This window comes from Electrona antarctica, assembly GCF_951216825.1.
Source record: "Electrona antarctica genome assembly, chromosome: 7".
NCBI lineage: Eukaryota > Metazoa > Chordata > Actinopteri > Myctophiformes > Myctophidae > Electrona > Electrona antarctica.
In genome coordinates, this window is record NC_136812.1 from 58,505,850 (window position 1) to 58,524,793 (window position 18,944).

At 41.5% G+C, this 18,944-nt stretch overlaps 1 protein-coding gene across 1 annotated transcript; it reads right to left on the minus strand.

The window, feature by feature from the left end:
- Positions 1-954: 954 nt before the first annotated feature.
- Positions 955-16,622, minus strand: hyi (hydroxypyruvate isomerase). The gene is made up of 8 exons (XM_079505842.1): positions 16,271-16,622; positions 12,806-12,917; positions 10,350-10,464; positions 9,213-9,291; positions 7,881-7,930; positions 5,017-5,086; positions 3,489-3,623; positions 955-1,792 (listed from the first exon to the last, which is right to left on the minus strand). The coding sequence occupies exons 1-8, from the start codon at positions 16,470-16,472 to the stop codon at positions 1,737-1,739; spliced, it is 819 nt and encodes a 272-aa protein (XP_079361968.1). The 5' UTR covers positions 16,473-16,622; the 3' UTR covers positions 955-1,736.
- Between the last annotated feature and the right edge of the window lie 2,322 nt (positions 16,623-18,944).

Genomic DNA, 18,944 nt, shown 5'->3' on the forward strand with positions numbered 1-18,944 from the left:
TGCACTACACTACAGCGCATATTGTGCCCAGCGTGTATAGGTAGTGGGGCAGATTATTGAGTGCCTTGTTAGGGCCGATTCATACACCTATTTTACCGCTGTTTCGGCGCTGTAGTGCCGAAATGATTTCGGCTCGTCAGAAATTTTCAGTAGCACCGAAGAGCCGACTTTAGGACGGTACCCGCCCCCCCGAACCTCAAATGACGTCACATTGTAGGCTCTACAGAGCCGAACCGAGTATGAATCGGCCCTTTTTAAGGCAGGGTTTTTAAGTGGATTCTTTGTTTGAAGGGGAGTCAATGAGGCTGGTTGAAGTGTCCTTGGGCAAGACACTGAACCCTACATTGCCTCCAATGAGTCGGTCGTCGCTTCACCTCCCAATGTATGAATGAATGAAGTTATGAACCATTGTAAAGCGCTTTGAGCACTTGGAAAAGCGCTATAAAAATGTGGCCAGATTTGAGAGACTGCCACAGCTTTTCACCAGAGAAAAACTTTTTTCAAAATGAGTTAATAGCACAGGCAGACTCTTCACATACTAACTAGAGCATGTCTGAAATAAGTGTCAGAGCTGAAATGCTGAATGTAAATATGAACTAAATGCCCAAACATGTAGCTAGGTGTAATGTTAGAGACCACAGAAGTAAACCTTTCAAGCCTGTTTTCTCAACTCGCTGTTTTCTGCAAGACAAAAAACTGGTGGGTCAAACTGAACAACCAATATGTCAATTTGAAGCTATGATTCCCTGCTTTCATATGACATGAAAAAATCCAATGGTCTCTGCAACGGGTACTGGTGTGCAGAAGGGCAGCTGAGTTTGACTACTACGTATATGTATCTGGTCCCAGCCTATAGGGAAACATCACATTTCTCTCAGCTAAACGGTTTGGGAACCACGGCAGTAAATAAACAAATACACAACCGACCAACAAAAAAAGAATCAGATGGATACACATTGGCATTATTTTTATTCATTTCTTCTTGGGAAAAAAAACACTGACCATTGTGACTTATTTTCACAATTATTTAAATAGGATTTAAGTCATTCATTCATTCATGTATTTGTGTAAGTCTGGGTTCCTGGGGAGACACCTCTTCTGGGTCTGGGTTTGACATCCCCTGTCTATACTAACCTCCCTCCAGCTAAGCTACACTAGCGCCCTCTAGCGACGATGCGTTTGGGAAAGGCAGGCAGTAAGATCAGCAGAGAGCAGGCACTTAAGGACATCATTATTACATGATCAACACATAATTGCAATAATTTCAGAATTGTTTTTTCATGCTGAAAATGTGCAACATGAAGTTGTAACTTCAAACGCCATTTGAACCATGATAGTATTAATTGAAAACACCTGCCCTTGGTTCTGGGGACTTCTAATGTGTGAGGGAGCCGTGTTTTTTCAATTCCTATTTTCAAAAAAATATTTTTGTCCCCCCAAAAATATATAAATTAAATGACAGAAAAGGGATAAAATGTATATATGAAATATCTAAATACTGACATATCCCTTCATGTCTACCTTGTGCAATTTTTGTTTATGAAGACTAGTAGCCAAACAGGCATGTGATTTGTCATGTTCTAATGTTCAATGTCAATAACACAACTAAATTGTTCATCGCAATTATTTGAATGACAATTAATTAATCGTCAAGCTTGTGACAACCCCACGTGCATCGTGTGAAATGTTCCTTTAATTGCCGAACGGCGGGGCCAGATGGACGACCTTCTGTGACATCACACGGTGCGCGTCCAATGATCTTTCAACCAGCCGAGGCCTTCATCTGTGGACGCTGGAGTGGAAATGATAGTATACTGGTCAATCCAGGATGTTTCGAAAACAACATCTTTATATCGTTCTGTCATCTATGCAGGGATCTAAGCAAATACATGACTAAAATGCAAATCTCACAACTGAACAATTAGCACCATTATGTAAAATGATGATGTTTCAGTATTGGCGCGACTGTAGTTTAGACCCCAGGAGGGTCCCCAAAAGTATTTTGTGGGGGTCACCAGGTGATAAATGTTTTTTTCTGGGGGTAACCAGATTATAAATGTTTTTGTGGGGGTCCCCAGATGATTTGCAACATTGTTTTCTCACAACAGTAAACAAAACACACAGTATAAGCGCATATACTGTAGGGTATCTGCATGCTTATGAAAGAGGCAAACTATTATGAAAATATCCGATCTACAAGCTCACGTCGCCTCATAAATCAAGGTACTGTGAGCTTGTAGATCGGCTATATTCACAAAACTTCTGTCGAAACCTAGTCAAGCTAAAATGCAATGCCTCAACAATTCCAAGTGCTTGACGTGTGTGTGGGGGTCCCCAGTTCATAAAGGATTATTTTGGGCGGTCCAACAGACAAAACCTGACCGGTAGGTCAATGTGGGGGTCCTTGAAATGAAATGAAATGATTACTATATTTACCCAGGGTATCTGGTCTAAGCTCAAGAACTTGTTTCCAGCCAGGCCCTGCTCATAGAACATTTCATCGTAGTGGTTCAATGCCTTGTTCAAGGGCACTTCAGCGGTGGTAATTTTAACGTGTCGGACCGCTGATTCGAACTGGCGACCTTCCGGTATCAAGACCGCTCTGCTATCCGTTCGGCCACCGCTGCCACTACATGACAAGGTTTGGGAACCACTGACCTAGAGGCTTGTATTCACAGCCAACGTAGCCCTGGTAGCCACACTGCTGCAGGGTGCTGAACACATAGTTGTAGTTCACTGACCTAGAGGCTTGTATTCACAGCCAACGTAGCCCTGGTAGCCACACTGCTGCAGGGTGCTGAACACATAGTTGTAGTTCACTGACCTAGAGGCTTGTATTCACAGCCAACGTAGCCCTGGTAGCCACACTGCTGCAGGGTGCTGAACACATAGTTGTAGTTCACTGACCTAGAGGCTTGTATTCACAGCCAACGTAGCCCTGGTAGCCACACTGCTGCAGGGTGCTGAACACATAGTTGTAGTTCACTGACCTAGAGGCTTGTATTCACAGCCAACGTAGCCCTGGTAGCCACACTGCTGCAGGGTGCTGAACACATAGTTGTAGTTCACTGACCTAGAGGCTTGTATTCACAGCCAACGTAGCCCTGGTAGCCACACTGCTGCAGGGTGCTGAACACATAGTTGTAGTTCACTGACCTAGAGGCTTGTATTCACAGCCAACGTAGCCCTGGTAGCCACACTGCTGCAGGGTGCTGAACACATAGTTGTAGTTCACTGACCTAGAGGCTTGTATTCACAGCCAACGTAGCCCTGGTAGCCACACTGCTGCAGGGTGCTGAACACATAGTTGTAGTTCACTGACCTAGAGGCTTGTATTCACAGCCAACGTAGCCCTGGTAGCCACACTGCTGCAGGGTGCTGAACACATAGTTGTAGTTCACTGACCTAGAGGCTTGTATTCACAGCCAACGTAGCCCTGGTAGCCACACTGCTGCAGGGTGCTGAACACATAGTTGTAGTTCACTGACCTAGAGGCTTGTATTCACAGCCAACGTAGCCCTGGTAGCCACACTGCTGCAGGGTGCTGAACACATAGTTGTAGTTCACTTCTCCGGCGCTGTCTGGCTCGTTGCGTCCAGGAACCTGAGCGACCTGGACATGAGCTGGAAGAAGAACAAAAAAGAAGAAAAGCCAGTGGTGGGGGGAAAAGTAGTCAAAGTTTTTGCTTAACTGTCTCAGTGCCACAGGACGCCTTTGGACGCCTGCCCCTGGTGGCCGCGAGTGCCATTGGCGCCTTTGGACGATTATTATTATTTTTTAAATATATATATTTTTTTTTTTATCCATATTTTGAAAATTGCTCTAATCTGCATGTCAGGTGATGACATGCACATTACATGCACAATAGAATTTCATTTTCTTTCTTTTATTTATAATGGGCTTCGGTGGCAACGAGGGCCAAAACTGGTGTTCACCCGGTGGCACTGGATGAGTTTAAGCTGTTAACCCATTCTGGGCGGGAACTCTTTTTGGTGTTTTAATCATTATGTTATACTTTAGCTATTGAAAAATAGCAGATCTGCAAGCTCATAGCGAGAGCTTGTAGGTCTGCTTTTTTTTTTTAATCGTGAAAATGTGGCGCAAATCCTTGCATATATATTATTTCAGAGCAAACGTTTTTAGCTGAAATCTTTGCTTCTGGGACGTTTTTTTGGGGTCCTTGACATGAAATATTGAGAACCACTGACATAGAAACATGGGGTTTTTCAGAAATGTTTTATGATTTAGAAGACATTTTTTAAAAGTAAAAGTACTAATACTGCAATATAGAACTACTCCGTTACAAGTGAAAGTCCGCAATTCAAAATGTGCTCGAGGAGAAGTGCAAAGCGTATTGGCATCAAAATGTACTTAAAGTACCACAGATAGAAAGTACACATTATGCAGAATGTCCCATGTCAAGTTTTTCAAATGTATAAAAATCGCTTGAAAATAGCAGATCTACAAACTCACAATGTGTCGCAATATCTTCAAAAGGCCGAAATGTATATAGGGCTGAAGCGGTTAATTTATGTAAGGTTTCAAATTAATGTAGTGGAGTACCCTGCAGGCCCAGGGATGTTTTTGGAAAACATTTATATTTTATAAAACACTTTTTTTTCCTGTTATTTTTTCACCTAAACATCATCATTGATGTTCATTGTTTAGTCTTACAATGCCGTTGGTCATGATATTTGCATATAAATACCCCCCACAGAGGCAGAAATCCTTTCAAAATCTTCTTTAACCTTTGACCTTTAACTCTGAAAAAAGTAAGTAACCATTAGACCATTGTGACCATTAGAATGTCTAGAACATGTTTTATTAATTATTGTAAAAGATATCCTCCAAATGTAAATTATGAATGTATTATTATTATGTAAATGTAAATTAAGTAAATGTACTTTATACAGTTACATTACACCACTGATTATTATTAGGACCAAAGAAGCATCAGCACTGCATCTAAATACTCACATATCAAAGGAAACATCAGCACAGTATCTAAATACTCACATATCAAATGGAAATACTTGTGTATGTTTTGTGTCAGGTTTCCATCCATTATCTGCCAGTGGTACACATCCTGACAGAAACACAAAAAAAGCAGTTGTTAACTAGAAAAAGTGCCCTTCTGGGCACAGGTCTCCACCAGGAGGATAGGAGTGTGTGTGTGTGATGCTTGGCCTGTTGTAGCGCCACCATGAGGCTGATTTGAAAACTGTCAAGTGGCATTTCTTCCAAAGCCTAGTGGGAATATGCATGCACAGTTTCACCACAATCGGACGCTGCGGTGAGTAGTTGTGGCGATTTGTACAAAACGGGCTACTCCTGAAAAGTTTAGAAGCCAATCGTAGCCAATGAGGGTGGATTATGAGAAATCAAACAAACCAGTCTTGATCACATCACTATGGAGAGCATGTGTACCGATTTGCGTGAAATTTGGATACAATCTGAAGGAGTAATATTAGAAAATGTGTTTTACATATGTCGGCCTCCTGGTGGCGCTATAAAGAGCAGATGTGAAAAATTCCAGGCAAAGGTTTTTCCTTGGCCTCTAGGGAACACTTTTCGGCCAGTTATAGCGCCACCATGAGGCTGAGTTGAAAATGTTCATGTGGCATTTCTTCCTCGGCCTAGTGGGAATGTGCGTGCACAATTTCACGGAAATCAAACGATGTGTTCATGATTTGCAGCATTTTGTTTGAAACTGAGCACTCCTGCGAACTTTGGAAGCCAATCTTAGCCAATCAGGATGGAGTCTGAGAAATCTGAAAGACCCGTTACGTTGAATGGCTCTAGAGAGACTGTGTACCAATTTGCGTGATGTTTGGACAAAATCTGTAGGTGTACTTTCCAAAAACTTGGTTTGCACAAAGCGGCCTCCTGGTGGCGCTATAACAGGCCGTTCTGGAAATTTTGGGGCAGAGGTTCGGGAGTGTGTGTGCAAAATTTGGCATCGACCGGGTTAACGGTGCCGGAGATTAGCTGTTCACAGACGGACGGACGGACACACAGACACACGGACGGACGGAGTGCAAAACATACTCTCTCCCCATGCCTTTGGCCTGGTGGAGACAATAATGGGAGCCCTATTTGTCTCCCTGGTCGAACCCCGGCATGGATATACTGGGGGGAGCCAGAATATCCACATTACAAGCTAGACCCTCCAGAAAAATGTGTTTCTGCGATCGCATAATTTACCACATAATCCGCCAGATGGCGCAGATTATGCAGGGGTACAGTGCCCACCACATATTGCACTGCATAAAACCGTAAAAAAAATTATCACAGATGCGATGAAATGTTCTGCATATTTTGCAACTTTCCGCATATTTCACAACTTCCTACAATTTCACCACATAAAACCCAGCATATTATTTCATCGCATTATCAAGGTTTTTTTGTCCGCGTTTTTCTGGAGAGTCTAACAAGCACATTGTGAACTATTAGATCTGTTATTTTCTGTGAAGAGATTTGCCGTAGATGGGACAATTACACATAATCTTTTAAATGGAGGATTCATGTTACTGTGTATTTTGAGACATTTAACCACTTAATACCACCTCAATACTGCAAAATGTAACCTTTAACCTCTGTTAGATGTAAAGAAGAAAAGAGAACGGTTCCCAGTCACACAAAGATGTGGTGGCCGGTCTTCAAGCAAGAGAGAGACATGCCAGAGATATTTCTCATTCTGTTTACACTAGAAGCAAATTAGAGGGTCAAATGTCTAGTGATGCTCCAATAGGCCTATCTCACAGCCATTCCCCGCCCCCTTTCCACGCCCCCTTTCCACGCCCCCTTTCCAGACCTAGTGGTGTTGACGTGACGTCACTCCATAGACATTACATGTTAAAAGACCTACATTCAGAAGCCATAAACAAGGCTTTTTATGAAGGTAAACTTTATTCTATTTGTTTTAGCGGTCTTACCATCTTGTTTTCTTCATAATAATATTGGTCTTTTACATTTTAACATTTGGAAACGGCCTTAAATGGTGCAGAGAAAGCAGGTAGGGATGTAGCTCTGGTCCATCAGAAAAAGCGTTGTTTATGGCTTCTGAACGTGTAATGTCTATGGAGTGACGTCACGTCAACACCATTAGCTCAGAAAAAGGGGCTGTGAGATAGGCCTATTGAGCAGCCCCCCCCCCCCCCCCCCCCCCCCAGCATCAACAGAACGATGATGACCAGCCTGTTTTTTTCCCCTCTCCAATCCTGCTTCTCAATGCTTTCTCAATCTCAACTACAGTAACTTCGATTGGATTGGACAGCAAGCAGTAAATATGACATTCTATCCACCATAAAAGTGCTCAATTAACCATTCACAACTGTGAATTCAAGTTACAGTATGTATCAATGTTGTTCTACTGCAGGGGTTCTCAACGTTTTTGGCCGGGGACCCCCGGAAATGCTTTGGCAATGTCTCGGGACCCCCTCCCGACCCCCAATATAAATTGACTGCTACAATAACCTTAAACCATTTTGGGCGGGAACCCCTTTTGGTGTTTTAAGCATTATGTTATAATTTAGCTATTGAAAAATAGCAGATCTACAAGCTCGTAGCGCGCCACCGAGTGGCGCGCTACGAGCTTGTAGGTCTGCTATTTTAGAAAAATCGTGAAAATAAAATTTTAATTTTTTTTTTAATTTTTTTTTTGGAAAATAATTTGGGGACCCCCTAAAATAATTTGGCGACCCCCCGAGGGGTCGCGACCCACGGGTTGAGAACCCCATGTTCTACTGAACTTCAAGGTTTGCACACAAAAACTTTATTGAGGGTAAACAAACTAATGGGTGGAACATACTGTATCTTAAACTGATATGGTCTAGTCTAGAAGTGGATAATATAATAATCATAAATAAATAAAAACGCACCATTTGCAGCTTGATATTATCCTTGCCAACCTTCTCCAGTATCGCAGCCGCTAGTGAAACACAAAAGTCAGACAATCCTTTACTGATAAGATACATACATGGATGAGTGCAGTCTAGGGCATTAAGCAACTAGTCGACTAGTTTACTAGTCGACTAGTAAATCCACTAGTCGACCTTGTTGGTACTAGTTGACTAGTTGATTATTTTTTATTTTTCCCCGATTTTGTAGGCCTCAAGAGCAGGTAGATTATAGTTATAGTCACCATGTACACAGTTTTTCAATGTACAAATATTTATTTCCCAAAAAAAAAGTTTATTTTTTAAATTTATTTCATTGTTTACATAATAGGTAGTTAAACAACTAGTCGACTACTAAACTAGGCAACTAGTCAACTAGTAAAAATGACTAGAAGTGAATGCCCTAGTGCAGTCTACTCTAGATGAGTGATTCTCAATGCTTTTTCATTTCAAGGAAGCTGTTGGAAGGTTATAAAATATGAATCTTTTGCAGTAGTTGAAATTACTTTATTATCAGGTTACCATCAGCATACAAATCCTTAGTAGTGAGAATATTTGTGTCCTTCCAGGTAGAAAATACAAATTAAGACATGAGTGAATTTGTTTCCAGATTTTAAAAGAGTTTAATAAGTATAATCGGGTTGGCTATGTAGGATGGTAATTTACGTTTAGATGGGTTATTAAGCAGAGCAGGAAGAAAGGTAGTCCCCACTGAAGTTCCCTCGATCTGAAGCCAAGCTAGTCCGATTTCATGGCCTGCTGGCAGACAGGCGTGCCAATAGGATAGTGCATTCAAATGGGCTGCCCAGTAATACAATTTAAATTGTGGTAGACCGAAGCCTTGGACTTACATGAATGATTTTTAGATATGCTTACAGATTTGTTACTCCAATATGAAACAACAGAATCCAGCTTTTTTAAATAATATAGAGGAATAGTCTGTCTTTCTTTCTTTCTTTCTTTCTTTCTTTCTTTCCACATCAAATAAGGGTGAATGTTTAAAAGAGCACGTCACCCATTTCCAACCTTATTTTCACAGAATTGGTTGTCACCTATGCTCATTATAAGGTGTTACTAATTGTAGTATTGATACTTTTACTTAAGTAAAACAATTGAGTACTTTTTTTCCAGCACTGGAAATGACCAAACCTGCCCATTACATTCTGTAATCATTCTGTATCACACTCTTCGCTGCATTCGGTCACAATTTTAAATAACTTACATTTGGTTAAAGTTCATACTTTAAGTTTAGAATGTTTAACTTGTGAACAAATTCATGTTCAAAATGCGCGGCTAAAACGTAAGAAGACTTACCCTGGTGCGGAGAGTCAAGGAAATACCTGGGATCTGTGATCCTAGTGTTGATTGGCTCAATCAAACCTAGAACGCCATCCTGTTGGACACAGCACAATGGCAGCCCTGGTTCAACCAATATTGATTCATAAAAGAGACCAAGACCAATGGCACAGAATACTTTGGGGCAGCGGTGGCCTAAGGGTTAACCCATTTAGGACTGACCTCAAAATAAAAAAAAAATATTTTCACGATTTTTCAAAAATAGCAGACCTACAAGCTCCAGCGAGCTTGTAGATCTGCTATTTTTCAATAGCTAAATTATAACATAATGTTTAAAACACCTAAAGGGGTTCCCGCCCAAAATGGGTTAAAGGAGCGCCCTTGTTGCAGAAAGGTTGCCGGTTGCAGGAAACATCTGGGTCGGGAAGTGATTGGTCATCACTCACCCAACACCGCTGAAGTGCCCTTGAGCAAGGTACTGAACCGCTTAGTGGCCAACAGTATCAGACTGTGGTTGTGCTGGTCTGCAGCTCCCAGGTTTTAATGTGTGTGTCTGTCTGTGTGTTTCTATGTGCAGGGCGTTGCTGAAAATGAGCACTTGTGCTCAGCTAAATAATCAGGTAAATAAAGGAACAAAAAAAAAACTTTTGTAATTGTCTGGCTAATTTCTACTGTGTCGGTGTAGTATAACCCAATCACCTACCTTAGAGAGGAGGTCTACACTACAGTATGTTTACCTTACTTAGCCCATTTACACCTGAGACCAGATTCTACAAAATGTCTTCTAAATCCTGACGTTTTTCTGAAGAATCTATGTATGTTTCAGTGTCAGTTGCTCAAACGATTTCATGTCAAGGAGCCCCAAAATTATATGTAAATGGCCGCCGACCCCCCATCTGAAAATGTTTTGTACCAGGGATCGACCCCCCAGGAGCAAATATATGAGTTAAAAACGTTCGCTGTAAAATAATATATATATTCAAAGATTTGCGGCACATTTTCAAGATTTTGCAAAAAAATAGCAGATCTACAAGCTCGTACAAGCTATGAGCTTGTAGATCTGCTATTCTTCAACAGCTAAAGTTTAAAATAGTGGTTCAAAGCTATGAGTTGACACAGAAATGAATTAGGGAGGAGGAGGTGCAGTATGTTTACCTCAGCGAGGAGGTCTGCAGCGTAGCGGAGGTTGTTCACGAACACAGCTTCCATCTCGGAGGCCACAGTGCTTCTGTCTGAGCCAATAGGAACTCTTCCTGCCATCAGGTGAATCCTAAAAGCATAGATATAAAATCAAAATAGATGCCTCATTGGCCGCTGCAGTTCATTGGAGCGACGTGTCCATAGATATTTAAAGAATTGATGCCTCATTGGCCGCTGCAGTTCATTGGAGCGACGTGTCCATAGATATTAAAAAAAGTGATGCCTCATTGACTGCTGCAGTTCGTTGGAGCCATGTGTGTTGACGGGAGGGCAGAAGAATTTACACTGGCGCCGGAAGAGTGGACGGAACACTACGTCACGCTGCCACTCAAGTGACTACGGGCCAATCACAGCGCATCTTTTCCGGGACTTATCAGACCCGAACTCTGTGACGCACGCTCATGCTTCCGCGGGGCTTCGCAAGGAATCTGGGGAATATTTTGCCCTCCCTTGAGCACATACGCTCCAGAGCCTTTATATGTCTATGGACGTGTCTCCATTGAAGGCAGGAAGTCAAGCGGAAGTTCGGAATGCATTTGCTGAAGGCACGCTGCGTCGCTGAAGTCACTCATGCGACTCCTCCATGTCTCTCGCTGTCACTCAAGTGACTACTGGCCAATCACAGCACGTCTTTTCCGGGACTTATGTTACGCACGCGGAAGCTTGACAAGCTTCGCAAGGAATCTCGGGAAAATTGTGCCTTCAACTTTGACACGCACCCCAGAGCCGTGACACTACCTTTTAATGTCTATGCCTAAAACACGCAACACAAAACCTAGCATTACTATTCACTACATATAGAGCGCCGAGGTCCAGGGTGATTTGTTTGGTATTTTTCAAACACAGTTGTTATATGAGGCGATCTGAGATCCCCTATGGGGATTATAATACATATAACAAAAATACACGGACCCATGGAATAGAAGCTCAACACGTTGTGTGAGCTTGTAGATCAGCTATATTGTGGCTATAAAGTGCACCTTTATGTCAGCGCTGCCCCTCTTTTATTCTCAGCGTGTGTGTGTGTGTGTGTGTGTGTGTGTGTGTGTGTGTGTGTGTGTGTGTGTGTGTGTGTGCGTGCGCGTGTGTTTGTGGTCATGAAAGGTTCCAGCACAGTCTAATCAATACAGCAATGCTAAACCAAGTCCAAGGTGCAAATGTTGCATCATGGGAGTACAAAACTTGTTTATAGGCTTACTGTCTGTCAGAGCCCTAGCATACTGCCAGGTTTGTCACCATCGTCATATTTTACTTGACGATTCATTGTTTGTCACACAAATAATGATGATGATAATTGTGAAGGGCCAAAGTGCCAGATGTACACATCCTGTTGTTTTGTTACATGTTATAGGTTTACCTCTTAGCTATGGCATACTGCAGTGGTGTCAAGTGGTGTACATTTACTTAAATAATTTGGAGGTATTTGTGCTTTACTTGAGTATTGGGCGGTTTCTAGTCTTAGCTCTTACAGTCCAGGGCCCTAGCATACGGTTTCTATAGTCTTAGCTCTTACAGTCCAGGGCCCTAGCAGGCTAGCATACGGTTTATATAGTCTTAGCTCTTACAGTCCAGGGCCCTAGCATACAGTTTCTATAGTCTTAGCTCTTACAGTCCAGGGCCCTAGCATAGCTCTGCTGTCCGGAGGAAACCTCATAACTCCAAAATGTTCATTTTTCAGGAAATGAAAAATATAAATTTTAAGGAAATGAAAAATATAAATTTTTAAGGAAATGAAAAATATATATTTTTAAGGAAATTAAAAATATACATTTTTAAGGAAATTAAAAATATACATTTTTAAGGAAATTAATAAAACCTTATATTTTTTAAACGATGCAATACTGCCTCATCAAAGTTGGTGTTGTGACATTAGATATTGTCAATTACTTGCATGAGAAGGAGAGAGTTGGTGGAGTTAGCTGTTTTAGCAGATCAGTTTGAGGGTCCAATGGAGTTAAGAGGTTTTGTCCAATGCGTTTTTTACTACTTTCCCATTGGTTCAATATTTTCGAAACAACACACAGACGTAAAGGGTGTTCAATAGCACTGATTTATGGAGGGAAAAATACCTCCATTTCTGTGTTAGCCGATACCGATACTGAATACCGATACCAGTGTCGGATCTCATGTTGTGTTTATAGCTATCTAGTTATATATCTTGTGTTGTGTTTATAGCAGACTCCTCACTCAAATGTGCACTTGAAGTTTGGGAAACTCCAAAGCAAACTCCACGTGTCCCAACATTTTATTTACCTACCATAGTGTCAACCCCTTACCCCTGTTTCGGATCGGTGGTTAGACTGGCATATTTGCAGATACCGATATGACCCAATATGACAAATAAGGGCCGATCCGATACTTTTCCCGATACCGATACAGTATCGGGACATCTCTAGTTTCTATAGTCTTACCTCTTACAGTCCAGGGCTCTAGCATACTGCAGTGCCAGGTGTACTCCCTTTCTGAAGTCGCTCTCCCTGCCTGGAACTGCTCCCAGGCCCAGTTCACCTGCCTGCACATCTCCTGCAACAACACAGTGGGTGGAACAACTGTTCTCAGTGACGCAGTGTGAGCTTGTAGATCTGCCATCGGCGGTCCTTGGTTTGAGAACTGTTTGAGAATCACCGGTTTAACCCATTTAGGCCTGACCTCAAAAAATTAAAAAAATCTTCTAAATCCTGCAGTTTTCTGAAATAAATATTTTCACGATTTTTCAAAAATAGCAGACCTACAAGCTCGTAGCGCGCCACTCGGTGGCGCGCTATGAGCTTGTAGATCTGCTATTTTTCAATAGCTAAATTATAACATAATGTTTAAAACACCAAAAGGGGTTCCCGCCAAAAATGGGTTAAACAACATTAGGAAGCTGGAATAACACTGTGTAGAAACAAGCCCAAAGAAATGCAACCCACTGTTCAATATTTATAAGCGACTTCCAGAGAAAAGCAAGGTTGTAGCAATTGTAAATTGTAAGGTTGCTTATAATAATATAATAAGAAGAGCACATGGCAACACTGGCTAGTACCTGTATGAGTATGTGACAAATATAAACACCTTCTTCATTCAAATATTCTACTAAGAAAAAGTATCAATACTGCAATGTAGAAATGTGTGTGTGTGTGTGTGTGTGTGTGTGTGTGTGTGTGTGTGTGTGTGTGTGTGTGTGTGCGTGCGTGCGTGCGTGCGTGCGTGCGTGCGTGCGTGTTTACACATACATTCCTTTTCCATGTAATACAAATATTGTTGGTTTATTTAGACAAAGCCAACTGGGATCGTGACAAATCATGACAACAAACACAATTATTAGAAAGAAGAAAAAAAGGGCAGGGTATAACACTTTTTGTTGTTGTTGTTTTTCTTCTTTGTAATTATTTGTTCGGCCCAAAATATTGTGTTTGTTGTCGATTGATTTGTCACGATCCGAGTTGGCTTTGTTCAAGGCTTACAGATCTTTAAATAAATACTTTTTGAAATGTCTAATGGGGAAAATGCATGGCGAATTGTCGTCGTCATGAAAGGGGGCGGGACTGCGACGTCACAGTCCCGCCTCCTACCCTGGACCAGGAAATGAAACCCAATGCATTTTCCTCATAGACATTTCTTAAAGTATTTATTTAAAGACGGTTACGCCGCGGACAAAGCCAACTCGAGTCGTGACAACTCATGACAACACAAACAATATTTTGGACCAAACAAATAATTAGAAAGAAGAAAAAAACGGCAGGTTACACACTTTGTTGTTTTTCTTCTTTGCCACATGCCACTCATTATTTTCCAAATCAGCCTCATGGTGGCGCTATAACAGGCCAATTCCTGTTTTTAGCTATAACTGCATCAATCTGTATACAACTTATGTATGCGCACTCCCTAGAGGCCATGGAAAAACATTTTCCCTGCATCCCTCCACATCTGCCGGTTATAGCGCCACCATGAGGCCGATTTCTGCTAAACACATTGCTTAGGTTAGTCGCACAGATTTCATCCAAATCTCACGCAAATCGGTACACATGATCTCTGTAGTCATGTGATCAAGACGAGTCTGTTGGATTTCTCAGATTCTACACTGATTGGCTAACATTGCCTTCCAAAGTTTTCAGGAGTGGCCTGTTTTGTTCAAAATGCCCTGCTCATCCAGAATTCTATCCTCAGAGATGCTATGAGTGATCTGGCTCTGCATTTCCTCAACAAAATGAAGAAAATTGTTGCAAAAAACAAACAAACATGTTTATATTACTCCTAAACATTTTGCCAAACATCACACACAGTCCTATCCTCCTGGTGGAGACCTGTGCCCAGAAGGGCACTTTTTCTAGTTTTGTTTGTACAGTTATATTGCATTGCATCGTGTATGTTTGTGTGACATGTGGATTTCATTAATATGGACATTTAAAAGGAAATACAGCGTGACTGTCAAAAAGGACATGTCATATGGTGTTTATAAATAATTGTGTTAAAAGTTGTTTTGTTTGTGTGGTTTCATTTATAGTTTTTCACGGTGGGGTAAATAAAGAGCCCTTGTGAACATCAGTTGGAGCGTTGTCTATTCTGCATCAGATGAAGATTGTTTAGGAGCAGTTTATGTATCATTTATTTGTGGTGGTGTAGGTCGCGGTTTCCATGCGGACAGAGAGCAGGGCTGCACAAGGCAATCGAGTCTAGATCGGCACAGACTCGCTCTTGAGGGCTATATAAGCCACTTCCACTCAAGACTGCTTGGTTTCGGACGACACTTAATATGGCGCAGCCTCGCGTGAACGCGCATATCGAGGGCAAGTGTGTAGGGCGAGTGGCGAGGAGCTGGTTTCATAAAGGGGGACTGGCTCTGGCTGAGACTACGAGACGAGACTTGGGGGGGGGGCACATCAAAATAAGTTGTGCTGCAGGGGGTGTCAGGGAGTGTTGTTTTTGGCAGCAAATTTTAGTTTTAGTCATAATCTCTTGAATAGTTTTAATTTAGTTTTAGTCACATTTTAGTCACCCAGAATGTTTTAGTGTTAGTCTAGTTTTAGTCGACTAAATATCATAACATTTTAGTCAACTAAATCTACAGTTGATGCAGTGAACTTGGCAGGCCTTGATGCCATCGTAATGACTAATGACTGTTTTTACACTTGCTGAAAATAGCCGATCTACAAGCTCACATGTATCATATAATTAAATATTTATTTGTTTATTTTTGTACTTATTATTATTATTATTTTATGGTCATCATGACTCACCAGGATCCTGGATGGCTTGATTCTATAGGCTTAGAATATAGGACGCTAACCCATCCTATATTCAGCTAGTGTATAGATTTTCATCTTACACAAACATTAAATTCCAATTGACAATGAATGAAGAATTTATGTCATATGTGTCTGAGCAAATCTGTATTTTTGTCCATTGTCATTCACAATTAAATGAATGAATGGACAATTTTACGTGTCTGAGCAAATCGGCATAGTTGTCACACAAACATTAAATTCCAATTGACAATGAATGGAGAATTTTATGTCATAGTATCTGAGCAAATAAGCATCATGATGATGTAAAAGATGATGATAAGAGCGCCCCTCACTTCACGTGTGATTTTTGTAAATCTCTGGGAAAAAAATGAATGGCAGATTTTGCAGTGGTGCCAGAAAACCACGTCCACTGCTTATGCCCTACTATAGCTAATAATTAAAATCTACAAACTATAAAGTAACTACTGTTTTCAAATGAGTGTATAGTAGAAGTGCAATATTTGCCCCTAGTCTGAAATGTTAGTAGAGTAGGCTAGAAGAAGTGTGTGTGTGTGTGTGTGTGTGTGTGTGTGTGTGTGTGTGTGTGTGTGTGTGTGTGCGTGCGTGCGTGTGTGTGACTGCGTGTGTGTGCTTGGCGTTTAAATTTACCAGGGGGCGTGTTGATGAGCACCACGTCCACGCCGCTCTCGTCTCGCGCGCGCCGCAGCTCGTGCACGTCCGCCTCGTAGGGCCACGCGCACTCCACGGCCGGGAAGCCGCGCGCCCCGGCCGCGCGCACCCGCTCCGCCAGCGCGGGCAGCTCCGTGAACAGCCACGAGATGTTGGCGCTGAACTTCAAAGGAGCAGACATTTCCTTTCTTTTATTGTTTTTTAAAGTTGCCGTACGCCTTGCCGTAATTAGTCCTAAATTAATTTAATCATGGAATGGCACACACAAAGCTCCTTCAGTTCACTTGCTTTGCTGCTTTACGGCTGTCGACGTGAACTAGCTCAACCTCAACAATGCTTACAGTTACACCCAAATGTGTGTCCCTATCATAAGCTGGTCACCCTCATCCCTTCCTTCCTGTTCCTCGTCATGTGATCTCGAGCTGACCAATACACGACGAGTTGCATGAACTGTTGTTGCTGTCGTATATATATATATATATATATATATATATATATATATACACACACACACACACACACACACACACACACACACACACACACACACTGCTTAAAGGACAACTTTTCTTCTTTTTTTTGTCAACCAAGGTCCATGTTTTAGGTTGAGAAAGATGAGTGTCATTATTTTATTTTATTTTATTTTATTTTATTTTATTTTATTTTATTTTATTTTATTTTATTTTATTTTATTTTATTTTATTTTATTTTATTTTATTTTATTAATTTGCTGCTTGCGAAGGCTTTCACTTAGAGTTCCATATATGGGATAACCCATAGTCCCATATATGGAGACAACAGCGATATCCAGCGCTGACATCAGATTAATGTAGAAACTCCAAAGATGGATATACACTGTGGTGACATCATCGTAACACTAGACTTGCACAGCATAAAAGGCGGCTCCCATGGCTTCTAAACCGAATTCCAGGCAACGCACGCGGTATCTCCAACAGGTCAACATATATGAATCAAGGTATCTGGCTTTACAACCCATATACCTTGAATGGCTTGTATTACCTTGGGTACGAGTCTTCTAGATGAGACAGAATAACTGGCTAATGGCTAAGCAACTCGTAGAGCATTGAAGTAGAGGTTTCCACATCCCGGTTAAGTTCGTATCGAACACCACTGTAGCGGGTCCTAACGAAATAATCAGCACTGGTTCGAGCTATTTTACATGGTCCCCAGTGCTGATTATTTCGTTAGGACCCGCTACAGTGGTGTTCGATACGAACTTAACCGGGATGTGGAAACCTCTACTTCAATGCTCTACGAGTTGCTTAGCCATTAGCCAGTTATTCTGTCTCATCTAGAAGACTCGTACCCAAGGTAATACAAGCCATTCAAGGTATATGGGTTGTAAAGCCAGATACCTTGATTCGTATATGTTGACCTGTTGGAGATACCGCGTGCGTTGCCTGGAATCTGGTTTAGAAGCCATGGGAGCCGCCTTTTATGCTGTGCAAGTCTAGTGTTACGATGATGTCACCACTGTGTATATCCATCTTTGGAGTTTCTACATTAATCTGATGTCAGCGCTGGATATCGCTGTTGTCTCCATATATGGGACTATGGGTTATCCCATATATGGAACTCTAAGTGAAAGCCTTCGCAACAGAGACGCTACACTGTCTCTCTGCATTTTCCTATATAGTTTACTGAGACACTACCTCTCTGCATTCTATGTGATCCTATAGTTTACTGAGACAATACACTGTCTCTCTGCATTCTATGATCATGTAGTTTACTGAGACACTACAATGTCTCTGCATTCTATGATCCTATAGTTTACTGAGACGCTACACTGTCTCTCTGCATTCTATGATCCTATAGTTTACTGAGACGCTACACTCCCTCTGCATTCTATGATCCTATAGTTTACTGAGATGCTACACTGTCTCTCTGCATTCTATGATCCTATAGTTTACTGAGACTCTACACTGTCTCTCTGCATTCTATGATCCTATAGTTTACTGATACGCTACACTGTCTCTCTGCATTCTATGATCCTATAGTCTACTGAGACACTACACGGTCTCTCTGCATTCTATGATCCTATAGTTTACTGATACGCTACACTGTCTCTCTGCATTCTTTGATCCTATAGTTTACTGAGACACTACACTGTCTCTCTGCATTCTATGATCATGTAGTTTACTGAGACACTACAATGTCTCTGCATTCTATGATCCTATAGTTTACTGAGACGCTACACTGTCTCTCTGCATTCTATGATCCTATAGTTTACTGAGACGCTACACTCCCTCTGCATTCTATGATCCTATAGTTTACTGAGACGCTACACTGTCTCTCTGCATTCTATGATCCTATAGTTTACTGAGACGCTACACTGTCTCTCTGCATTCTATGATCCTATAGTTTACTGATACGCTACACTGTCTCTCTGCATTCTATGATCCTATAGTTTACTGATACGCTACACTGTCTCTCTGCATTCTATGATCCTATAGTCTACTGAGACACTACACAGTCTCTCTGCATTCTTTGATCCTATAGTTTACTGAGACACTACACTGTCTCTCTGCATTCTATGATCATGTAGTTTACTGAGACACTACAATGTCTCTGCATTCTATGATCCTATAGTTTACTGAGACGCTACACTGTCTCTCTGCATTCTATGATCCTA

Bases quoted from the DNA above. Each gene is read 5' to 3' on its own strand.
- hyi (XM_079505842.1), bottom strand. From the start codon at position 16,472: ATGTCTGCTCCTTTGAAGTTCAGCGCCAACATCTCGTGGCTGTTCACG. The intron at 7,931-9,212 runs GTAAGTCTTCTT...GTGTTTCACTAG, and splicing joins CCTTGACTCTCCGCACCAGG to CGGCTGCGATACTGGAGAAG. The intron at 5,087-7,880 runs GTGCGTTTTTAT...TGTTTCTGTCAG, and splicing joins ATAATATCAAGCTGCAAATG to GATGTGTACCACTGGCAGAT.